This window comes from Macaca thibetana, chromosome 2 (genome assembly GCF_024542745.1).
Source record: "Macaca thibetana thibetana isolate TM-01 chromosome 2, ASM2454274v1, whole genome shotgun sequence".
Taxonomy (NCBI): domain Eukaryota; kingdom Metazoa; phylum Chordata; class Mammalia; order Primates; family Cercopithecidae; genus Macaca; species Macaca thibetana.
The window spans coordinates 63,000,696-63,027,098 of record NC_065579.1 but is presented as its reverse complement, the minus strand read 5'-3'; the positions used below and the strand labels follow the sequence as shown (position 1 = coordinate 63,027,098).

The 26,403-nt window shown below is 35.8% G+C and overlaps 1 protein-coding gene across 10 annotated transcripts in view; it reads left to right on the top strand.

The window, feature by feature from the left end:
* The window catches only part of IFT80 (intraflagellar transport 80), a 133,819-nt gene that overhangs the window by 17,152 nt on the left and 90,264 nt on the right, over positions 1 to 26,403 (top strand). For 9 of the 10 annotated variants that reach the window (XR_007723393.1, XR_007723394.1, XM_050779905.1 and 6 more), the window contains 4 exons: positions 2,379 to 2,598; positions 6,538 to 6,648; positions 8,214 to 8,282; positions 18,088 to 18,197. Coding sequence is in view for 8 of the 10 variants with exons in the window: in XM_050779905.1 (XP_050635862.1) it covers positions 2,379 to 2,598; positions 6,538 to 6,648; positions 8,214 to 8,282; positions 18,088 to 18,197 (510 nt within the window). In the remaining 2 variants the exon portion in view is untranslated. Of the gene's footprint in view, positions 1 to 1,324; positions 1,503 to 2,378; positions 2,599 to 6,537; positions 6,649 to 8,213; positions 8,283 to 18,087; positions 18,198 to 26,403 lie in introns of all 10 variants that reach the window. The other variant, XM_050779911.1, reaches the window with a different exon arrangement.

The following is a 26,403-nucleotide window of genomic DNA, read 5'->3' as shown; positions in this document are numbered from 1 at the left end:
ATTAGTAGAGATGGTGTTTCACCATGTTGGCCAGGCTGGTCTCGAACTCTCGACCTCAGGTGATCCACCCGCCCCGGCCTCCCAAAGTGCTGGGAATACAGGCATGAGCCACCATGCCTGGCCAAAATGAAGCTTTTGTAAAACCAAATAGTTTCTTTGCTAGTGTGATCTAGCATGTATTCATTCTGCCATGCTCTATTTCTTTACATTCATGATAAGGTAAAGGACAAGTTGGGGAAATCTGAGCAGTCAGATCCTCATTATTTCACATGAGAAGGTGGCAATTAGTAATATTTTCTCAAACACATGACCCTATATTTTGTCAGCAAGAGTCCCCAGTTATGTGTCAAGGAATTATGACAGGCCCCAGTATCATCATTCTTAGACATTGAGACTAATTCTACTCAAAGCATCCTTTGTAGACTTCATTGCAGGTCTGTGAAAGAATAGATAAAGAAATTGAAAGTAAGGGCTGAGAAATTTTTGTAGCAATTTGACATTGTTATAATGTCCAAATTTTCTAATATTTCATTTTTATTATATCTTACAAAATATCTATCTGCAATGGATTCAAAATAAAGAAAAATCTGGTCCTCCATCAGAACTAGGAAAACACTGATTTAAACATTTGGTCAGACATTTTAAATTGATAGGTGTTTTCATTTACATTATCTTGTCTGCTTATTTAACTATTAAGTGAAGACGTAATTATTTTTATTCCTACTTAAGTCATTTTTACGTCTTTTCAAAAAAGTGTGCTTTCAAGAGTTCATGCCATACACAATTGTATAGATTTTGACCATGTCTACTGTCTGCTTTCAGACCAAGAAATAACAATGTTTTTAAACTTTTTGATCTGGCAGTCTTCTCATTTCTCCCATAGTTTTAGTTGACCTATTAGTTTGAAGATAATGCCATGGACATCTAGCATGTACTTACAGCAATTTATATAAGGATAAGCTAATGATATTTGGTTTGCGATGTGTGCATATTTGTTTGTGTGAGTTTTCTTCCTTTCTAGGTTTTACCTAAGCTACTCCCATTTTAGTTTTACCTAACATTCTTTAGGCGACAGCAGTGATAATACAACAGTTTTTTCAGGAATGATCTAGTGTCCTTTTGTTTAGCTTGTGTTTTGAGTTTTGAGTATTGTGGTATCTCTTTATTACCTTTTTGTGCAGACTCTTAAGATCTTTCTATAATCTGTCTTTATTTTTTTTGGTTTCTGCTTAATCTATCATATTTTGAAGTATTAAAAAATCTTGGAACATACTAGAATAATTAGGCACATTGTCTCTGTTTCCTTTATCATATTATTGCTCAGATAAGACAGTAAAAGTATTGGTGAGAAATGAAGGAAATAAAAGGATTATATCATAACAGTAAGAACAAACAACTCAACCAGGAATAATCTGGCAGTATAGAAATCCAGATGTAGCAAGAGAAAACATCCTTTGTAAATAACAAACTGAAATGCCTTGTGGGTACACAATTCTGCTAGGGTAAGTACCCTGTCCTGACGGAGGAAGTGAGGGCTACTTGAGCATCTCAACTTACATAGAAATTCTTCTGATAAGTTAGAGCTAAAAAAAATGGGTTAAATAAAGTAAAAATTTTAGGGATCATATCTCATCCAGCACTATGCATCTTTTAAGTGAGGTAAATTATAATTGAATTATTTCCTAATTTTAATGTAGGAAAGTTTGCTATTGTCAATTAAAAATAAATGAAGAAATAAAATGAAAAATTTAAAAAAAGTTTGGTGAGATTTTAGTTTCAGCTGTTAAACCATAGGTTCTTTCCTAGGTGAATTGTTATGATAATATGTGATTTAAAAGGATAGCCTACTGTTAGATTTCAGTCTTCTTTTGACACTTGATTATTTTTTCCTTAGCAAAAGAATGCATGCTTATTTTAATAACTTAAATGATACAGATATATATAAAGAAAAAAAGTATAGTTCCCTTTGCTCCCTACCTATCCCCCAACAGTTCAGTGTAGATTCTTTGATACCTTTTGATCTACTAGGTTTCTTTTGTGTACCTTTTGGCTTTGTTTATGGAATATTGTGTAACACAAGTTTTAAATTTTCATGTGGTCAGATCTTTTCTCCCCCTCCTTTTGGCATCTGGATTTCTTTCTTGCTTTCCATTCTTACAACTGTTTTAATAGATGCTTATTTTCTTTTATATAGAAAAAAATTCTAGTCATAAAATGGAAAATACATTTAGAAGCTTGAAAACATTTGACCCTATTTTACTTACACCTTAAAATCTGCATCTGTGAATTACACTTTACTTACACCTTATAATCTGCATCTGTGAATTAAGATTTAAGACTTTTGTTATGTTTTATGTCTCCTTAACATGGTGACACATCAAGAATTAGTAAGCTGTGTGGGCTGGACTACTGCTGAAGAGCTGTATTCATGTAGCGATGATCACCAGATAGTGAAGTGGAACTTGTTAACCAGTGAAACAACTCAAATAGTAAAGCTTCCTGATGATATTTACCCTATCGATTTTCACTGGTTTCCAAAAAGTTTGGGTGTAAAGAAACAAACTCAGGCAGAAAGCTTTGTCCTCACAAGTTCTGATGGTAAGTTTTAAATAAACATTATATACTCACTATTGTATTTAAAAGACTTAATAGTATGATTTATGCTTTGAGTTGTTTTACAAAACTGGTATTTGTGGATCTGCATATTTTTATCCACACATTGTATTTCTTTTCTGAATAGTCACTTGGTTTGTGTATGGGCTATGAAATTATTGTCATGGAAGAAAGTTAATTTAACTGGCATATACCAGGATTGAATATGGGCCTTTGGCATTATTATATATATATATTTTTAGAGACCAGGGTCTCACTCTGTTGCCCAGGCCAGAGTGCAGTGGTGTAATCATAGCTCACTGTAGCTTCAAACTCCTGGGCTAACACAATCTTCCTGCCTCAGCCTCGTGAGTAGCTGGGACTACAGGCACATACTATTACATCCGGTTAATTAAAACTTTTTTTTTGTAGAGACAGGGTCTCATCTTGTTGCCCAGGCTAGTCTTGTACTCCTGGCCTCAAGCATTCCTCCTGCCTTGGCCTCCCAAAGTGCTGGGATTACAGGTATGAGCCACCATGCCCAGCTGGCTTTACTTTTTTAGTACTCTTATCAGTTGAGTTAAGCTGTTCTCATAGTTTTAGTTTCTAAATTCTTCAAATTTAACTTAATATAACCACACTGAAAAGATATACATATTCATTTAGTAAGGTATCTGTTAAAATATATACTTTATTTTTCAGTACATGTTAATTTTCAGTTACAGAGTTGAAGAGTTTTATAATTTGACCGCAGCTTTCTTATTGGTGAATAGAAAGTATGATTTTTTTTTCACTTTTTAAGGGTATGTTTTTATATTTGTTTTCTTAGAAGTACATGAACTGTTTTCATCTGTGTTATACTTTACCTGCTGTTTCAATTAGGAGTACATTCATTGAAAGTAACAGAAACTTACTAGGCTAACTTAAGCACAAATGGCGTATTTTGGTTCACCTAGCTGTAGGGGTGGATCAAGCACTAGTTGCATCAGGTCCCTGTTCTCACCATCTCTTGGGTAGGCTCTTTGCACATGGTGAACATGGTGGTGAGCATGACGGTGGCCAGTAGCCCAAGGCTCATAATACTTCATAAGACTGCTTCTTCCTCAGTATCTTGTGCAGGCAGCTTGCAGAGGGACCCTAAATGAGCTTGGGTCATATGCCCATCACTGAGTCAATCAGTTTAGTCAAGAGAAATGGACTTTGGGAGGCTAAGGTGGGTGCATCATTTGAGGTCAGGAGTTCGAGACCAGCCTGAGCAACATGATAAAACCCTGTCTGTACTGAAATACAAAAAAATTTTAGGCAGGCATAGTGGCACATGCCTATAGTCCCAGCTACTCTGGAGGCTGAGGTAGGAGAATTGCTTGAACCTGGAAGGCAGAGGTTGCAGTGAGCCGAGATTTTGCCATTGCACTCCATCCTGGGTGACAGAGCGAGACTCTGTCTCAAAAAAAAAAAAAAAAAAGACAATGGGACACTGATTGAGCATATCCAGCCTCAGACCATCCACTTGCAAAGGGAAAGAGAAAGAGAAGAGAAGAGGGCTTTTGTAACCTGAAGATGGAAAGGATGTTAGGCCAAACAATAATATCAGATTACACCTCATTTACCGAGAGACTTGTGGTAGTTTTTTAAAACTTTGTTTTTCAGAAACTTGATTAAATGAGATACATGTGTAAAATCACTTTGTAGAGTGCCTGGTGCTTAGAAGATTGACCCTGAACCACAGCTAGAATTTAATTTACCTCAGATGATAAAGGGAACATTTGACGTAAACAATTTTGATTTAATTTTGCATTTACAGAAAAGTTTTAAGAATCATACAAACAATTCCTGCAGGTCCTTTATCCAGATTAACTAGTTTAACATTTTGTCCCTTATACATTGGGACAAAGTATTGGCTCTGTTTCTTTTTATACAAACCTCCCTCCCCCTCAACATACACCCTTTTCCTGAAAGATGTGAGAGCAATTTGTAGACATGTACTTTTAACCATAAATACTTCAATGCATTTCCTAAGAATAAGAAGTTTCTGTTACATTGCCACAATTTGTTGATAAAAATCAGGACATTTAACATTGATGCAATACTATTATCTAATCTATAGTTTATATTTAAATTTTAACAATCATTCTAATTTTCCATAGAAATTTATTTTTGCTGGTACGGAATAACATATTGCTTTTGTTGTGTCTCTTTAGCTTCCTTTAATCTGGAACAACTTTTCAGTCTTTTATGATCTTGACAATGTTGAAGAATATATGCCTGTTATTTTATAGTTCTTCAATTTGTTTTTGTCTGATGTTTCCTCATGATTAGATTCAATTTATATGTCCTTAGCAGGAATACTTGGGGCATCAGATTAGGAGATTAATGATGTTGGTTTGACCCATTATTGGTGATGTTAACCTTAATTATAAGTTAAAAAGTTCATGTTCATTAAGTTAATTCTGTAAAGTTACTATTTATTCCTCTTAATAATTTGTGAAAAGATACTTTGAGACTATGTAAAAATATTCTCTTCCTCATCAAACTTCCTCCCACTCTCTTAACGTCTATTGATGACTCTTGGCTGAATCATTTATTACTAAGATGGTTTGCCAAATGCTAATTTTTCCAACTCCATAATTCCTTCCATATTGATTAGTTGGTATTCTACTCCAAGGAAGAGGTTCCTGTCCCATGCCCATATATTTGTTTTTTTTTTGGGGGGGGGGTCAGATTACACTTGTGGATTCTCATTTTATTTCATAAATATATTATTATCATTTTTAGATTTTGATGTTGAAAGTGCCCCAGATTTGGCCAGTGAGAGCCCCATCAGGCCAGCCACAGTGATTTTTTTTTTTTTAATTTTATATGTGTCCTCATCATTTTTTGAGCACTTCCTTGCTGGCACAAGATGTTCCAGGCTTATCTTGTACTTTCTTAGTCCCAGCCCCCAAATCAACCATTTTCCACAGAGACCTGTTCTTTTTCTGGTGGTTAATGGTATTTAAAAAAACAAGATAACAGTGCTAGCTGTGCTCATTCCAATGGGGTGTATTTGCTTCAAGGCCCTTTCAATGGACAGAGCTAAGAACTGTGAATATAAAACCTTGAAACAAGTAACATTAAATAGACATATGTATACAGTGCTATGATAAATCAGAGGGACATAAAACTCTGCTGTGATGTGGCCAAGGGAAGGTCAAGAGAAATGTCAAGAAAGTCTTGTATTTAAGCACAGTTTTGCAGTCTTGACTTTTTTTTTTTTTTAAATAGACTATAAAAAAGCTGGAAAAGGTATAAAGGAGAGGAACCAAAATAGTAAAATGGATAAAATACTTGCCTTATATAATTTTATACTGTATCAGGAAACAGGTAGACAAAAGCAAGCCACTTAATTGCAGAAGTTTGTACATATATTGGCAAAAAGTAAAAACACTGTAACTTTAAAGGACATAAGCTAATTATATAAGAGATGTCAGAGAGACAAGTCAACAGTACAAAGAATAAGTGATACAAGAAGCCAAGAAAGGATCATTTGGTTTCTGAATGATCATTCAGTCTAGTAATATACAGCTGGTAATTTAAAACACTTTCTCATCCATAGGTGTGGCATATTTATTGGCACATTGTTTCTGAAGCATAGACATATACCCAGACCATAGGTATTTAAATTATGTTAACTAAATCAAAAGGTTTATGAATTTGAATTTTTCCCTATTTTGAACATATATAATTATTTTGAACCAAGTAAGCATATGCATTTTCAATTTATTTTAAAATATTTAAATAGTTTTGTTTTTGTGCCTATTTTCCAACAGATTTATGTGTGAGATTAAGAATAATTATATTGTTAATATTTGCCTTTATGCCTCTAGTGCCTGTTACTTAGTCTAGTAGTAGGTGCTTTGTTGATTGAATAAATAAAATAGATTTTTCAAATGTAATTTCTTTTAGGTAAATTTCATCTGATTTCCAAATTAGGAAGAGTAGAAAAAAGTATAGAAGCTCACTGTGGAGCAGTACTTGCAGGAAGATGGAATTATGAAGGAACAGCATTAGTTACAGGTAAGTTGTCTGTTAAAATGACTTTTGAAATGAATATTTTAAAGAAAAATTTCCAAAGAAACAGAATATTTTCATTTAGCAATAATGTCTAATAGCATTGTCTGATAGCAAATAATTGGCATAGTGTTGTTCTACACTGCTATATAAATGTTATAATTCAGAATGTTATATTAATCATTTTCTTATGTGACCTTTGGAGACTGTTCTGTCAAAGAAGGCTTTTGGAATGGTCAAATATGGGATAAATAAAAGTTGTAATTCTTTAAAATTTGAAAATTCCAAATATTCTCATTTAACTGACCGTTATCCCCATTCTGTCTCTTTCCCGTCCCCTGCCCTACTCTAAGGATTCTTAACTTCACCTATTACATTAGTTATATATTGCTTATAACAAATTAATCGTTAGTGACTTAAAATAATAAGCATATAGTACCTGATAGTTTCCGTGGGTCAGGGAACAGTTTAGGTGGGTGGTTCTGTCTCACTCAGAGCCTGTCATGAGGTTCTGGTCAAATTGTTGGATGGGGCGGCAGTCATATGAAGGCTTGTCTGGGGCTGGAGGATCCACTTCCAAGATGTCTTACTCACATGGTTGTTGGCAGGAGGCCTTAGTTCTTCTCTGGCTTTGGAAGGAGACCTTAATTAATTCCTTGCCACACAGGCATTTCCATAGGGCTGCTTAAGTGTTTTTACAACATGACAGCTGGTGTCTCCCAGTGATCCAAAAGAGAGCCAGGTAGAAGCTACTATATCTTTTGTAGTGCATCCTCAGACATTATACTCTCTTTCAGTTATATTCTGTTAACTTAGCAAGTCACTAAGTACAGCCCACACTGGAAGAGAGGGAAATTAAACTGTGCCACTTGAAGGGAAGAATAACAAAGAACTTGAGGATGTATTTTAAAACCACCATGCCTATACTCTGGGCCTTCTCTAGGACTTTCCTCAGTGAACTGGCACTTCTCTTACTTGTATCTTTAACATCTTTTCCAATGGTTTATTTATCAGCATGTAAATATGTTCAGATGTCACCCATCTTAAAAATTAAGAAGAAATAGAAATCCCTCTCTTAACAAACAACTCTCTCTACCTGCAGCTATTTTCTTTCTCCCTTTTTCAGCCAAGCTGTTCAAAAGAGTAGTCTATTACCTCACTTCATTCAGTCCCCAGCTCATTGGAATTTGGCTGCAGCTCTGCTTATTACACTGGAAACACTTTTCTTGGAATTCTAAGATGGAGATTGCAGTGACAAAGGAAACATTATTTGCGTAATATAAGTCTTCTAAGATTGAAGGAAATAAAAATTTTAGTCATGAAAGTTAAGCTACTTTGATAAAATCATTTCAAAGTAATTTCTATTAAATGATACAGTTATAAAGTACTCTGCCATTTAATTAAACTGTATCTGAATTTTAAATATGCAGTAATACTCCATGATTTGAGGAAGCCTAGAAAAAAAAGAATATGCAGTAGTATAGATACTGTTAATTTTTATATGCAAATTTAATGTTTAAATTTATTTCCTATAGGTAAAAATACTGATTAAATTTTTTTTCCCTGTATAGTTGGAGAAGATGGGCAAATAAAAATTTGGTCAAAGACTGGGATGCTTAGATCTACTTTAGCTCAGCAAGGTATGTTTTACAATTGACAATTTCATTTTTGCAAATTATACAATACAAAAATGCCTTAAAGTTTTGTTTTAGAAAAAATCTAATATGGTGGTTGAGACTGACTTTGGTTGAGTTCAAAATCTGTAATCTCTTATTTTTTACACTTTTTTGTCTTGCTTTGCTTGGTACCTGATGTACCATGGTAACGCTATTATTTCAAGCCAAGAACTATAAGAAATACTCAAGGGCTTCTTCTTTATGTTAGTGAATCTCTATAAAGGCAGTTATAAGCTAAATATTTTCAAAAAATAATTGTGAAACGTTTGAAGCATTTCTTATATAGAATGGAATTGGCTGTCTAGTTTAGTAAATCATAGTACGAAAAGACATTGAGTATCTCCTTACTTAAAAACCCCCAATAACTCTTCATAATATTAACACCCCTTCCAAATTAAGTTGTATGTTTGATTTCTATACTAATGGAGGGGAACAGACACACTAAGAATCTGAAATTTGGTAAACCACACTATTTAGAGTAGCATCTTAATTTTTTATGTTAATAGAAAGGAGTGGCCATAAAATCAATCCAGTGGTCCTTCCTGTTAGAAGTTAGATTACATACGATTTTTTTCTGTGTAACAGATTAATTTTCTTAGTTAGATTTTACATAGGAACTGTAAGCAGTTTTAATGTTTACCTGAGCGTGTATCAGCTGATCTTCAGGTTGCCAAAAAACTTGAGGACTATTCCTCAGAACTATTTGATAAAGTCATATTATGAAACATTTTCAATAACTGACTTCCAAAAATTTCCAAATTTTATTTTAAAAATCACGTTTACTTTTAGGATAAGGTTCAAATCACTTGCATTTCTTTAGCTATATATTAACTGAATGTTAGCAAAGGTAACCAGAAATACTAGGTAGTATTTCTTTTCTGAGCTTAAATGTTTGCTACAGATAATCTCAAGGTAGAATATTTATTTATGAGTAGAAAATTCAGAGTTCATAGAAGTAGCCATGGGTAAATTTCAGTTAACAGCAAAAGTCAACTTATTGTTACTTTAGTAATATATGTACCTTTAGAACATAAATCTTACTTTAATCTTCTAGTAGGCAGATGGATTTACCTTTGGCTTCATAGATTTTTCTTTTAAGGCTAATTATTTGACATTCTCAATTTGTGATGAATGACTTACGAGTAATTGACAGAATTCTTCCAGAGATCACTGGCTCTTGGAAGAACTACAGGAATTTCAGCTACTGCTACTGCTGAGACAGTGTGCAGCAGCTGAAATGCTATATCCATTTTTCTTTTCTCTTTCTCCTGTCAATTTGTTGCCTATAGATGACACAGATCTTCAGAGAAATTCTAAAAGCCAATGCCACTATCCACCATAGAAGATTTTTCCTTCCTCCCTCCCTCCCTCCCTCCCTCCCTCCCTCCCTTCCTTCCCTCCCTCCCTTCCTTCCCTCCTTCCTTCCTTCCTTTCTTTTTTGACAGGGTCTTTGTCTGTAACCCGACTGGAGTACAGTGGCACAATCTTGGCTCCCTGTAACCTACTCCTCCCGGGCTCAATCGGTCTTGCCACCTTGGCTTCCCAAGTTGCTGGGAGTACATGTGTGTGCCACCACACCTGGCTAATTTGCTGTATATATAGATATTTTTTCTGGTAGAGACGAGATTTTGCCATGTTCCCCGGCTGGACTTGAACTCCTGGGCTCAAGTGATCCTCCTGCTTCAGCCTCCCAAAGTGTTGGGATTACAGGTGTGAGCCACTGTGCGAGTCTGAAGATTTGAATTCTTTCCCGAGACCCTTCACCAGTGCCCTCCCAGTGCTGCTTCCACTTCCTTCAATTTTTCTGTTACCTCCTTCCCATTTACTACCTGTGGATTCACCATTTCAGATGTTCTAGAGTCTAAAATGGAAACTTGGAATAAGTTGTTTAATACAAACATTGTTAATTGTTTAGTCTAGGTCAGGGGTCCCCAACCCTTGGGCCACAGACCAGTAGCTGTCTGTTGTGTGTTAGCTGGGCATTACAGCAGGAGATGAGCGGTAGGTGGGCGAGCAAGTAAAGCTTTATCTATATTTACAGCTGCTCCCCATCACTTCCATTACTGCCTGAGCTCCACCTCCTGTCACATCAGTGGTGACATTAGATTCTCATAGAAGTGCAAATCCTATTGCGAACTGTGCATATGAGGGATCTGGGTTGTTCACTCCTTACGAGAATCTGATGCCTGATGATCTGTCACTGTCTCCCATCACCCCGAGATGGGACCATCTAGTTGCAGGAAAACAAGTTCAGGGCTCCCACTGATTCTACATTATGGTGAGTTGTATAATTATTTAATTATATATTACAATGTAAAAATAGAAATAAAGTGCACAATAAATATGATGCCCTTGAATCATCCTGAACCATCCCCCACCTGGTCCATGGAAAAATTGTCTTCCACAAAACCAGTTCCTGGTGCCAAAAAGGCTGGGGATCACTGTTTTAGGTGATAATAGTGCTGGTAGTTTAGTGCTGTAGTTTTCCTGTATAATGAGTCTGGAACCAAATTGCTACTTATTTTATTCTCATGGAGAAAATGCATTCAGAGTCTTCAGACTTGGAAAGGCTAGTTGGAAGCACATGTTCACAAATGAAGAAAACTGGAGATCACAATTAGATGGCCTCTGAGCTTATTCTGGCCCACCAGCATGGTAGAGGCCCAGTATTAAAAATCAGGACATTTTGGCCAGGCATCGTGGCTCACTCCTGTAATCCCAGCACTTTGGGAGGCCGAGGTGGGTGGATCACTTGAGCTCAGGAATTTGAGACCAGCCTTGGCAGCATGGTGAAACCTCAACTCAACAAAAAATACAAAATTTGCTTCTGCTTTTCATATTATAGTGACGAAGCCATTGCCTAATCCCATGCCATAAAAATTTCACTTATATTTCAGTGCTGACATTCAGGTCTGTGATCCATTTTGAGTTAGTTTTTGTGTGAGGTGTTTATTTTAGAGAGGGATGGTGATGCTCTTCCCCTCACTGCCTTCATAGATGGGTAAACAAGATTTTCTTAAAAACTAAAATACAGAATATACCATAAAGTACAGGTGATTTTCTGATGTATTCGTTATATCATGTAATGATATTACCCATCAACATTTAAAATGTGTTTTTCTTAACATCAAATGACTTTGAAATGCCTATCATTGTTGTCCTATTTTAATTTTATTGTTCTCATTCAAAGTTTGTTAATTACGGATTAATAAGCAGAATTAAATTAGCTAGATATCCCCATTTTGGCTAACCTCTTGGTATTTCAACAGAGTAATCTGATACATTTTTCTGGCCTAAGAATTACAAACTTACTGTAGAACTATGCATCTAATTTTTGAGTTTTTAATCATTGGTGCCACCAACACTTTCCTAATAAGGCATAGACTTTTCCTTTTTCGTCTCCAGAAAAATCAGTAGAGCAGTTAAGTTGTTATAATGACACTAACCCAAAAGGAAAGGTCCCTAATTACTTATAAAGTTTCTTTAATCTATTAGGCACTGCAAGTTTTGAGGGTGATTGTAAATCTGAACTACTGAGAGCTGGATGCTAAAGGCTCAAGTAAGAAGGCCAAGGCAGCTGGGGGTGCAAGACTGTTGCCTCCTTTGAAGGGAGAAACTAAATTTTGACACAAAAATGAAATAACATAAACCTGAATTATCATAAAATTTGGAATTCTGTAAACAGTGTTGAAAGCATCCGTGTGGCTTTGTCTATGTGTGTTAATTATACTTATTTCTTGATGAATAGAGATTAATTCCTGAATTCATTTCTTGACTATTGGAGCCAGATGTTTGGATAGAAAAAGCCATAGTCATTAACTTCTCTTCTAATCCAAAAGATACTTTAATCTCAGTTTTGGTTGGGGGGATTTGACTTAGTTTAAAAATGATTCTTAATGGTATTATGGGGAATTTATTGTTCCTTATTAGAGAAAAATAATATGTACACCAGAGATAATTATACTTAGGCCATATGTTTTGTGTCATTGTTCCAGTTTTAATCTCTAATTAAAGTATATAAAGTAATGCTGTAAACCTTTAAGGACATTTTTCCCACACTGTTTTCAAGTGGAGGAATAGAACAACAAAACATGGAACTTGTCTATAATGAATTTAGTAAAGGAGGTAAACTGTAAATGTAAATAATTGTGGCTGGGCACAGTGGCTTATGCCTGTAATCTCAACACTTGAGAGGCTGAGGTGGGCAGATCACTTGAGCCCAGGAACTGGAGATCAGCCTGGGCAACATGGGAAAACTCCGTCTCTACAAAAAATACAAAAGTTAGCTAGGCATAGTGGTGCATCCCTATAGTCCCAGCTACTCAGAAGACTGAGGTGGGAGGATCACCTGAGCCCACAGGCGTTGAGGTTACAGTGAGCTGTGATCATGTCGCTGCACTCCAGCCTGGGCGCCAGAGTAAGACCCTTTCTCAAAAAAATCAATCAATAAAAATAAATAAATAAATAATTGTAATACAAGGGAATGTGCTTAAGGTGCTGTTGGTGGCAGGTAGGAGTGGACCAGAGGGTTAAGATTAATGCTCTGGGGAGAGTGAAGGTATTGGGAAGTCTTCCTGGCAAATATTGCAGCATCTTTTGAACTGGGCTTTGAAGAGTAAAGAAATAGGAAAGGAAATGGTCTTGTTGGCATTGGAGTGAAGCTGTTAAGAAGCTTGGCATCATAAGAGGCTTAGAGACAGAAGACTGTGAGACATAGAAATCAGGTGAGTGGGAGCTAACTTCTTGGGCCAGAGTGTAGGCCATGTGAAGGATAGTACTGCCAAGGGGACCAAAACACTGACAGTCCTGGATGCTAAAGGAAGGGGTTTGGCATTTATTCTGTAAGCATACAAAACCTTTAAAAAATTGACCAGGAAAGTAAAAGATAATGCCAATCTTTTAGAAAGATTCCCTTTGCAGTAATAATAAAACTAGAGGAGGTAGAGATTAAATAGAGGTGGCCAGTAAGGTTTGAAATTGTCTATTCTAGTGCTAATGAAAACTTGAACGAAGGCAGCGGTTAAGGCTTGAATAGAGGCAGTGACAACAGTAGTTGGAAAAGTGAATAGTTCTCAGGGACTGAGAGGGATGTACCCTGTAAGGGTAAAGACTTCAAAGAGGGATAAATTAGGAAATATATGTGAAGGGATGATGGTTTTGGATATGTAGAATTTGAAGCTCTGTGATGGAGATCTCTTTGGATCAAGTAGAAATGTGTTGGAGCTCAGAGGTAAAGGCTAAAATATTAATTTGGGAGTCAGTTACGTTAAGTGAAAGGTGAAACTATGGGGAAAGTTGAGACCCCCCAAGGGAGAAGTGGTTGAAGATAGAAACTAAAAAAAAAAAAAAAAAAAAAAAAAAAAAAAAAAAAAAAAAGCCTTTATTTAAACTTTTTCTTGTATTGATCCAGTGACATACGTAAGCATGGAGCCTGGAATTTTTTGAATAAATCCCACTTGACTAAGTATTGTTAGCTCATGTCTCCTACAAATGAAATGAAAAGGAAACCATTCTTGGTTTTTGAATGCCAATGATTTGGCCAAAACAGAAAAAAAAAAAAAAAATCAAATGGCTACTACTATGAACAATACAGTAAGCAAATGCTTGCTTATTACATTACAAAATAATTTGTAGTAGTAGTAGTAGTTAACAGATAGTGCTATATAGTGCCAGACTCTATTTCAAGTACTTCACTTCTATTCACTCAATGTAGACCAATACTGCATTCAAGGCAAAGATAGCTAATGCTTTATTATAGTAGTGAACAGTTTGTTTCAAAGGCATTCTTAAAAACATACAAAAACAACGTTTTTAGGGGATACTTTTATAGTGTGAATGTGAAAAACATGGTATATTTGACCATGTACTTCCTTAAAACAATTGAAATACATTTTTGTCTCCTCTTCTGTGGTTTAAAATGCCTTCAACAGGTTGAAAGAATTTAGATAATTTGTTTTATGGAGAGATAAGGGTCTGACATTTAACACAACCCCAGGTGCATGTGGTTTCTTAAAAAATGTCAAAAAAGTCACATGATTTTAGTGTACAAAGTTAGAAAAACAAGATCTTTTTGAGTGTCTTAGCAGAAATGGAGCATAAATTAAAATTTCCGATATAAAAAGTAAAAAACTATTATAAAGCTATTTGTTTTTTGTCCATTTTTGTTAATGATGAAATAAATAACATTTTGTTACATAATTTGCTACACTCTTTGTTTTAAAGTAATTCAATCCAAAGGCTAAATTTGTTATTTCCCTGCTGACTTTGCAAAGTGAAACATAGCAGTGGGAATAATTCATACTTTAATAAGTATATTTTAAAAATTTGAAATATTATAGATTTTTTAAATGCTAGTGGATGGATTTCATAATAATAGAAATTATTCTGTGAAGCTGATTCTTCCACTTTTAATAATGATCTTTATTAGAACCACCCAAATTGAAAGTTGTGTAGCTATGTAGTTTATTTCCTTCTAGAAAAGAAAATGTTCACATATACAGTAGTTTCATGCTTAATATTTTATTTTAAATGTAAGGAATGGTTGTAATAAAGATCAAGGCTTTTGATGTTATATCTATTTTGAATTTTTAGTGGTTAAGGAGAGTAACTAATGAGTCCTATCTATTGACCTTGCTTATTTATCATAAATAAATTATTTGTTTCCATATTTGTTTCCATAGCTTGTATTTTGATTGAAGGAATGTGGTTAAAAACCACATAACAAAGGAATTACTTAACTTTTTCTTTATAAGCTTATTTTCTTTTATTATATAAGTTATACCTGTTTTTTTAACATTATTGTTTACAAATTTGTTTTATAAGCAGGAAATGAATTATCTCTTTGTCCCAAAAGGGAAGATAAATACGATGAAGAAAGGTTCATAAAAAAGGAAATGGTGTCATAACTGACTTAATGGGACCACAAATTAAATGTTAAAGTTAAGAGAACTAAAGAGTCCTTAGTTCCTCATTCTATACCCCAACCGTGCCTTTTACCACAACTAAAGCCTTAAAGTCACATCCTGTATAACTCAATGGGAGTTGTATTTACTGAATTATTTCCTTGAGGGTAGGTGTTTGTCATAGTTTAGTATACACCCCAGGAAAGTATAATTTTACTGAGTGTATTTATGAAGATTTGATAGGCTATAAATTAAAACATATTAATTTACTTTTTTGTACAAAAATTATAACTATAATAATGGAAATAAAGATGGCATCTATAATTCTACCACCTTAACTAGTAAGTCCCTGTTACTCCTTTCCAGTGATCAACAAGAACTACATTTGAAATATCTGAAATTTTGACTTCTATTTTTGGGGGAGTTTATTAAGGTTAAACTTCATTCATTTGGAGAGTTATTTTTGAAGCACAGGTCACCTCCCGGCTACTCCCAGAGAATATTCCCAGAAAATATACTCATCAAGTACAGAAGAAGGAGGAGTACCTTCTGAGGTTGGCCATCTCATCAGGAAGAATTTCTGTGGGTTCCTTTGATACAGAACAATCCTAGATGTCATTGACTAAACAGGATTTAGACATTTTATAACACCTGAACTGTGGAAGACATGTTTCAGGGTTTTTTTTTTTTTGGACTGGGTCTAGACTAGACTTTCTAACCTCTATAAACCATTGGGACTGGTTCATAAACGAATTATATTTTTATTAGGGAGAAAATGGCACAAAAAAAGTAGAGTACCTCTTAAACAAAAGCATTTCTCTTACTGAAATTTATTCCCTGTTGATTGTATCATCAGTTGGGCTTTTCATTTAAATAAACAATTAAATTTTATTGATTGCCCACAAACCCTGAAATTCAGATTTCATTCCACTAAGAATGTAAATTCCTTAAAGATTCATTCATTTATTCATTGGTTCATTTATTCACAGAAAGTCAGTTACTACAATAGTCTGATTTAGGAGTCCTAGACAATTTTTAAAAGCTGGTTTTGTAAGTATATTTGGGTTACTATTTCATAGATTAACTACATAACCTTGATTCACCTGCCTAATGAATAGACAGCTGGGCCAGAGAAGTGGAATACAGATTATTTACTGCCATATAACCAATGCTTTCAATAAATATGATAGTCATTTTTTTAAATTAGGCTTACATAAAGTATAGTCTTCCAGAAGACATTAGGTAATCTAGAAAATAATTAAGCTAAAAAATACTATACTTAAGTGTAATTTATTTTAAAAATCCCATCTCTAAATTCCTATTGGCAATTGAAAACACTATCAAGTGTAATGTAGTTTATAGAGTGGTAGGTAAATCAAACTTGTGCTTTTCTTCTGGAAGTAAACTTTATGCAAGTTATAACATATTGGAGCTTCTTTTAGCCAAGGTTTCAGGCTAAAGCCAAAGCTGATAACAAAACTTTTCCTAATCTGATATAAAAAAATTTGCCATTTGTGAATTCATGAGTTGGAGGTTATTAGATTATTTTGGGATGAAGTTATTTCTGTCCATTAGTCTGCTGCTTAAGTAGCATGTGAGGGGAAGTTCTATTGCCTGTTGTAGCATCAGGTATGATAATTAATTTATAAGGTGAGTATACCATTTGTATTTTAGTATGTAAAATTTAAGTTACTTTATGTGTTGAGTCAGTTTAATACTGATGGCTGTAACTCCATTGCTGAGTCATACCCAAAAGAAAGGAAATCAGTATATTAAAGAGATAGCTACACTTTTGTGTTTGTTGCAACTCTGTTCACAATACCAAGATTTGGAGGCAACCCAAGTGTCCATCAACAGATGAATAGATAAAGCAAATGTGGTACTTATATACGGTGGAGTACTATTCAGCCATAAAAAGGAATGAAATTCAATCATTTGCAACAACATGGATGGAACGGTAGTTCATTCATTATGTTGAGTGAAATGAGCCAGGCACAGAGAGACAAACATTGAGTGTTCTCACTTATTTCTGGGATCTAAAAATCAAAACAATGGAACCCATGGAGTTAGAGAGAAGAAGGATGGTAACAAGATGCTGGGAAAGGTAATGGGAGTTGTGAGGGGGGTGGGGTGGTTAATGGGTACCAAAAATAGAATGAATGAATGAATAAGTCCTAGTATTTGATAATACAACAGGGTGAGAGTATAATTGGATTGTTCATAACACAAAGGAAAAATGCTTGAGGGGATGGATACCCCATTTTCCATGATGTAATTATTTTATATTGCATACCTGTATCAAAATATCTCATGTACCCCATAAATATATCTACTGTGTACCCACAAAAATTAAAAATAAAAATTTTTAAAAAGCTCTAGGTGATTACAATGTGCAGCCAAGCCCCAAGACTGCTGCTTTAAACCAACATCATTTGTTGAACTAGTTGCAAATAAATGTAAAAACATTTGCTGCCAATAAATAAATACATACTGATGACTGTCGATGATGGGAAATGATAAATCATGACTTTTCTGCTATTCCTTTATATTAAAATGAAGTATATTTGTTTTATCTTATGTATTTCAATAGCACTGTATATGGAATTTCTAAAACTCTGTATTTTCTCAGCAAGATCCTAATTAGTTAAAAGTATAGTATGTCAGTTGCTCACAGTAGATTTTCAAATGTCAATATTAACTCAGTCAGCATTTCAACATCAGACTATACTCTATTTTGAAAGGTCCATTGAAAAGAGAAGAAATGAAATGACACCTCATATGACTTTTTTCATTCTCTTAACAATCTCTCTTTTTATAAGGCATAATAATTAAAGTTTATCAGCCTTTTTTTTTTTTTCATCTTTCAGGAACACCAGTGTATTCAGTAGCGTGGGGCCCTGATTCAGAAAAAGTTCTTTATACAGCAGGCAAGCAACTAATCATTAAACCTCTTCAACCAAATGCTAAAGTTTTACAGGTACTTTTCAGTCATATGTAAATTGTTATCAGGGTCTGCCTGACTGCTAAACTAGAGGGCACTTGCTTAGGAGTCTCTTTCTTCTGGGTGGTCTTTTTACAGTCTGGTCTTTAAGTACATGGTTTAATCAGCCTTTATTACAGAACAAGGAATATCTTTATATTTCCAACAAGGTTTGTTTTCCCCTTATTCCAACTCATTTTGATAATGATACAGCATAGTTTGCTAATAAGAACACAGGCTTTGGAGTTAGCCACTTGAGTTCAAATATTCACTTACTTACCTATACACGACCTTAGGCAAGTTATAAAATATTGTTGAATGTCAGCCTTCTTATCTCTTAGTCAGTGACACTAATATCAGCTGAACAGGATTGCTGTGAGGATTAAATGAGTTAAATTACAAAGCACAAAGGACAATTCCAGGCATACAGTAAGCACTCAATATAGAGTACCTGTTATTATCTGTATTATTATGCTATTATAAGTTGCTATGCCATCTCTACCTTTTAGTCAACCAAGGAGACCAGGAAAACATTGTAGAATGACTAGGTCTTGAGTAAGAGATTTGTTGGCAGACATTGACAGGCTACAGCGGCATAGATGTGTTTTAACAGTTGAGTAGATGTAGATTTTAGGGAATAAGGACATAGAGATGACTTCGAGGTTCCATATTAATAACATCTGTATAGATTATGCTATATGTATTTTACACAGCCAACATGCATTTACATTTTTACAGTGTGCAGAATACTCTGCTAGAAACTATAGGGACATGCAAGAATAGAACATACAAGCCCCTGTCCTTAGGCACCTAAGGTAAAAAATTTGGGCAAAGGGAAGAAGCTGGGAAAGAGGACTAGATCTGATGGCTCTTAGTCAAAGTCCTTCCATGCCAATTACCTACGCTGAAAATCTGCTATGAAATTTATACAGCAAAAACAGGCAAGTTGAATATTTTAGTTTATACCTTTAGTTTATAGTTATGTGAATTTGGTTTTTTTTTTCTTTTTTTTTTTTAATTATACTTTAAGTTCTAGGGTACATGTGCACAATGTGCAGGTTTGTTACATAGGTATACATGTGCCATGTTGGTTTGCTGCATCCATTAACTCATCATTTACATTAGGTATTTCTCCTAATGCTATCCCTTCCACATCCCCCCACCTTACTACAGGCCCTGGTGTGTGATGTTCCTCGTCCTGTGTCCACGTGTTCTCATTGTTCAAATCCCACCTATGAGTGAGAACATGCGGTGTTTGGTTTTCTGTCCTTGTGATAGTTTGCTGAGAATGATGGTTTCCAGCTTCATCCATGTCCCTGCAAATGACATGAACTCATCCTTTTTTATGGCTGCATAATAATCCATGGTGTATATGTACCACATTTTCTTAATCCAGTCCATCATTGATGGACATTTGGATTGGTTCCAAGTCTTTGCTATTGTGAATAGCACTGCAGTAAACATACATGTGCATGTGTCTTTATAGTAGCATGATTTATAATCCTTTGGGTGTATATCCAGTAATGGGATCACTGGGTCAAATGGTCTTTCTAGTTCTAGATCCTTGAAGAATCGCCACACTGTCTTCCACAATGGTTGAACTAGTTTGCAGTCCCACCAACAGTGTAAAAGCATTTCTATTTCTCCATATCCTCTCTAGCATCTGTTGTTTCCTGACTTTTTAATGATCACCATTCTAACTGTGTGTGAGATGGTATCTCATTTGGTTTTGATTTGCATTTCTCTGATGACCAGTGATGATGAGCACTTTTTCATGTGTCTGTTGGCTGCATAAATATCTTCTTTTGAGAAGTGTCTGTTCATATACTTTGCCCACTTTTTGATGGGGTAGTTTGTTCTTTTCTTATAAATTTGTTTAAGTTCTTTGTAGATTCTGGATGTTAGCCCTTTGTCAGATGCGTAGATTGATTCTGTAGGTTGCCTGTTCACTCTGATGGTAGTTTCTTTTTGCTCTGCAGAAGCTCTTTAGTTTAATTAGATCCCATTTGTCAATTTTGGCTTTTGTTGCCATTGCTTTCGGTGTATTAGTCATGAAGTCCTTGCCCATGCCTATGTCCTGAATGGTATTGCCTAGATTTTCTTCTAGGATTTTTATGGTTTTAGGTCTAACATTTAAGTCTTTAATCCATCTTGAATTAAGTTTTGTAAAAGGTGTAAGGAAGGGATCCAGTTTCAGCTTTCTACGTGTGGCTAGCCAGTTTTCCCAGCACCATTTATTAAATAGGGAATCCTTTCCCCATTGCTTGTTTTTGTCAGGTTTGTCAAAGATCAGATGGTTGTAAATGTGTGGTGTTATTTCTGAGGCCTCTGTTCTGTTCCATTGGTCTATATCTCTGTTTTGGTCCAGTACCAGACTGTTTTGGTTACTGTAGCCTTGTAGTATAGTTTGAAGTCAGGTAGTGTGATACCTCCAGCTTTGTTCTTTTTGTTTAGCATTGTCTTGGCAGTCCTGACTCTTTTTTGGTTTCATATGAACTTTAAAGTAGTTTTTTCCAATGAAGTAGTTTTTTCTGTGAAGAAAGTCATTGGTAGCTTGATGGGGATGGCATTGAATCTATAAATTACCTTGGATAGTATGGCCATTTTTATGATATTATTATTCCTATCCATGAGCATGGAATATTATTCCATTTGTTTGTGTCCTCCTTTATTTTGTTGAGCAGTGATTTGTAGTTCTCCTTGAAGAGGTCCCTCACATCCCTTGTAACTTGAATTCCTAGGCATTTTATTATCTGTGTAGCAGTTGTGAATGGGAGTTCACTCATGATTTGGCTGTCTGTTTGTCATTGGTGTATAGGAATGCTTGTGATTTTTGCACATTGATTTTGTTTCCTGAGACTTTGCTGAAGTTGGTTATCAGCTTAAGGAGATTTTGGGCTGAGATGATGGGGTTTTCTAAATATACAATCATGTCATCTGCAAACAGGGACAATTTGACTTCTTCTTTTCATAATTGAATACCCTTTATTTCTTTCTCTTGCCTGATTGCCCTGGCCAGAACTTCCACAACTATGTTGAATAGGAATGGTGAGAGAGGGCATCCCTGTCTTGTGCCAGTTTTCAAAGGGAATGCTTCCGGTTTTTGCCTATTCAGTATGATATTGGCTGTGGGTTTGTCATAAATAGCTCTTATTATTTTGAGATATGTTCCAAACTAGGAACTAGATATGTTCCTAGTTTATTAAGGGCTGTTGAATTTTGTCAAAGGCCTTTTCTGCATCTATTGAGATAATCATGTGGTTTTTGTTGTTAGTTCTGTTTATGTGATGGATTACATTTCTTTATTTGAGTATGTTGAACTAGCTTTGCATCCCAGGGATGAAGCCAACTTGATCACAGTGGATAAGCTTTTTGATGTGCTGCTGGATTCGGTTTGCCAGTATTTTATTGAAGATTTTTGCATCTATGTTCATCAGGGATATTGGTCTAAAATTATCTTTTTTTGTTGTGTCTCTGCCAGACTTTGGTATCAGGATGATGCTGGCCTCATAAAATGAGTTAGAGAGGGTTCCCTCTTTTTCTATTGATTGGAATAGTTTCAGAAGGAATCGTACCAGCTCCTCCTTGTACCTCTGGTAGAATTCAGCTGTGAATCCATCTGGTCCTGGACTTTTTTTGGTTGGTAGGTTATTGATTATTGCCTCAATTTCAGAGCCTGTTATTGGTCTATTCAGATATTCAGCTTCTTCCTGGTTTAGTCTTTGGAGGGCGTATGTGTCCAGGAGTGTATCCATTTCTTCTAGATTTTCTAGTTTATTTGCGTAGAGGTGTTTATTGTATTCTCTGATGGTAGTTTGTATTTCTGTGAAATCAGTGGCGATATCCCCTTTATCATTTTTTATTGTGTCTATTTGATTCTTCTCTCTTTTCTTCTTTGTTAGTCTTGCTAATGGTCTATGAATTTTGTTGATCTTTTCAAAAAACCAGCTCCTGGATTCATTGATTTTTTGGAGGGTTTTTTGTGTCTCTATCTCCTTCAGTTCTGCTCTGATCTTAGTCATTTCTTGCCTTTTGCTAGCTTTTGAATGTGTTTGCTCTTGCTTCTCTAGTTCTTTTAATTGTGATGTTAGGGTGTCAATTTTAGATCTTTCCAGCTTTCTCTTGTGGGCATTTAGTGCCATAAATTTCCCTCTACACACTGCTTTAAATGTGTTCCAGAGATTCTGGTATGTTGTATCTTTGTTCTCATTGGTTTCAAAGAACATCTTTATTTCTGCCTTCATTTTGTTATGCAGGCCATAGTCATTCAGGGGCAGGTTTTTCAGTGTCCATGTAGTTGTGTGGTTTTGAGTGAGTTTCTTAATCCTGAGTTCTAATTTGATTGCACTGTGGTCTGACAGTTTGTTGTGATTTCTGTTCTTTTACATTTGCTGAGGAGTGCTTTACTTCCTGCTATGTGGTCAATTTTGAAATAAGTGTGATGTGGTGCTGAGAAGAATGTATATTCTGTTGATTTGGGGTGGAGAGTTCTGTAGATGTCTATTAGGTCTGCTTGGTGCAGAGCTGAGTTCAAGTCCTGGATATCCTTGTTAACCTACTGTCTCATTGATTTGTCTAATATTGACAGTGGGGTGTTAAAGTCTCCCATTATTATTGTGTGGGAGTCCAAGTTTCTCTGCAGGTCTCTAAGGACTTGCTTTATGAATCTAGGTGCTCCTGTATTGGGTGCATATATATTTAGGATAGTTAGCTCTTCTTGTTGAATTGATCCCTTTACCATTATGTAATGGCCTTCTTTGTCTCTTTTGATCTTTGTTGGTTTAAAGTCTGTTTTATCAGAGCCTAGGGTTGCAACCCCTACTTTTTTTTTGCTTTCCATTTGCATGGTAGATCTTCCTCCATCCCTTTATTTTGATCCTATGTGTGTCTCTGCACGTGAGATGGGTCTCCTGAATACAGCACACTGATGGATCTTGACTCTTCATCCAATTTGCCAGTCTATGTCTTTTAACTGGGGCATTTAGCCCATTTACATTTAAGGTTAATATTGTTATGTGTGAATTTGATCCTGACATGATGTTAGCTGGTGATTTTGCCCATTAATTGATGCAGTTTCTTCCTAGCCTCGATGGTCTTTAGAATTTGGCATGTTTTTGCAGTGACTGGTACTGGTTGTTCCTTTCCATGTTTAGCTCTTCCTTCAGGAGCTCTTGTAAGAGAGGCCTGATGGTGACAAAATCTCTCAGCATTTGCTTGTCTGTAAAGGATTTTATTTCTCCTTCACTTATGAAGCTTAGTTTGGTTGGATATGAAATTCTGGGTTGAAAATTCTTTTCTTTAAGAATGTTGAATAGTGGCCCCCACTCTCTGCTGGCTTGTAGAGTTTCTGCTGAGAGATCCACTGTTGGTCTGATGGAATTCCCTTTGTAGGTAACCCGACCTTTCTTTCTGGCTGCCCTTAACTTTTTTTCCTTCATTTCTACCATGGTGAATCTCACAATTATGTGTCTTGGGGTTGCTCTTCTTGAGGAATATCTTTGTGGTGTTCTCTGTATTTCCTGAATTTGAATGTTGGCCTGCCTCGCTAGGTTGGGGAAGTTCTCTTGGATAATACCCTGAAGAGTGTTTTCCAACTTGGTTCCATTCTCCCCATCACTTTCAGGTACACCAATCAAACGGAGATTTGGTCTTTTCACATAGTCCCATATTTCTTGGAGGCTTTGTTCGTTTCTTTTTATTCTTTTTTCTCTTAACTTCTCTTCTCACTTTATTTCATTAATTTGATCTTCAATCACTGATACCCTTTGTTCCACTTGATCAAATCGGCTACTGAAGCTTGTGCATGTGTCACGTAGTTCTCGTGCCATGGTTTTCAGCTCCGTCAGGTCATTTAACGTGTTCTCTACGCTGTTTATTCTAGTTAGCCATTCATCTAATCTTTTTTCAAGGTTTTTAGCTTCCTTGGGATGGGTTAGAACATGCTCCTTTAACTCGGAGAAGTTTGTTATTACTGACCTTCTGAAGCCTACTTCTGTCAACTCGTCAAAGTCGTTCTCTGTCCAGCTTTGTTCCATTGCTGGCGAGGAGCTGTGAATCTTTGGAGGAGAAGGGGTGCTCTGGTTTTTAGAAGTTTCAGCTTTTCTGCTCTGGTTTCTCTTTGGTCTTTGATGTTGGTGACCTACAGATGGGGTTTTGGTGTGGACGTCCTTTTTGTTGATGTTGATGCTGTTCCATTCTGTTTGTTAGTTTTCCTTCTAACAGTTAGGACCCTCAGCTGCAGGTCTGTTGGAGTTTGCTGAAGGTCCACTTCAGGCCCTGTTTGCCTGAGTATCACCAGCAGAGGCTGCAGAATAGGAAATATTGCAGAACAGCAAATATTGCTGCCTGATCCTTCCTCTGGAAGCTTCGTCCCAGAAGGGTATCTACCTGTGTGAGGTGTCAGTTGGCCCCTACTGGAAGGTGTCTCCCAGTTAGGCTACATGGGGGTCAGGGACCCACTTGAGGAGGCAGTCTGTCCATTCTCAAAACTCAAACGCTGTGCTGGGAAAACCACTGCTGTCTTCAGAGCTCAGTTGGAAATGCAGAAATCACCCATCTTCTGTGTTGATCATACTGGGAGATGCAGACCAGAGCTGTTCCTATTCAGCCATCTTGGAATGGTATCCCTGTGAATTTGTTTAGATACCTGTCATTAGCTTGTATAAATGAAACTCAGGAAGCTGGTTATATCACCGTTGGTCAAGTAAAATATGGTTTAGTGGTTCAATAGAACCTTTGGGCCAGGAGGTAGCAGAGAGAAGCAAAGTATCCATTGCCAAAATTAGCTAGAGAGGAACAGGACTTAAAGTATAATTAGTAACTTCATGCAAATTATCTATTCCTTTTGGGAGACTAAAGCAGTTGCAATTCTTCTTGAGCATAAAAACATATTCAAATTAGGATTGTACACAAAAAAGTGTGCTTAATTAATTCTTGCTTGTGGAATGCAGTTCAGAAGTATATACCTCATTTCCTTTAAAGCCTTCTTGACACCTAGAACTTGGTTTAATAGTGAGGAAATTTTTATTTATTCATTGAATAAAAATGTAGTGCATACCTATTATATACCAGGCACTGTGATAGGTATGAGATAGTCAAAATGAAACAGAACATAGTTTCTGCCTTCAAGGAGCTTGTTGTTCAAAGGAACTTTACAAAATGCCTAATAAATTAAGAAATAAATAAAAATTATTGTATTTATAACAATATGCAAATATTTGTAATATATGTTGATACCCTAAATTACAGTGTGAGGAAAATTTAAATCATATTTTATTCATAAATCTTGAATATGCAATATTTATTTTGTTCCTTTAAAGTGAAACTCTTAAGAATCCGTGGCTGGGCACAGTGGCTCATACCTGTAATCTCAGCACTTTGGGAGGCCAAGGCAGGTGGATCACCTGAGGTCAGGAGTTCAAGACCAACCTGACCAACATGGCAAAACCCCATCTCTACTAAAACTATAAAAATTAGGTGGGCGTGGTGGTGGGCACCTGTAGTCCCAGCTACTTGGGAGGCTGAGACATGAGAATAGCTTGAACCTGGGAGGCGGAGGTTGCAGTGAGCCGAGATCGAGTCATTGCACTCCAGCCTGGATGACAGAGTAAGACTCTGTTTCAAAAAAAGAAAAACAAAAAAGAATCTGTATGTATATGTGTAGCTGTATATATTGTTACATTTGTCCTTGTAGTGTATTTCAGGACATTGGATTAATTTGGCAGTTAATTGTGAAAACTATTGCTTTTTAACATGTGTTATCAAAACATTTGTTTTTGAAAATGTATATTTTTGTATATTTTGAATATAGCAAGTTACGAATTGTTGCTTATTCTTAGAGTTTATTTGGCCCACATTTAATACTTTGTACTGTATACAATAAGAACAATAGATTGGGCAGGGCCTGAGGGTAAAGCCCTTAAAATCTGCCACCCTTTGATGTGAAGTCAGTTGACTCAGACATTAAAATATACTTATAGTCTTAAAAGAAGGTTAATTCTTTTTAGTTTCATTATTCTGCCTATGGTAGCATTTAATAACACGTTAGATAATAGCTAAATGGGCCCATGGATTACATTTAAGAGCAAAACAACCATATTTACTGTTTGGATTGCTAGTTTCTGCATGACTTATAAACACCCATGTCTATGCATAGTATGTACATTCAGCGTAACCATGGGTTCCGCACTGATAGATTAAACTA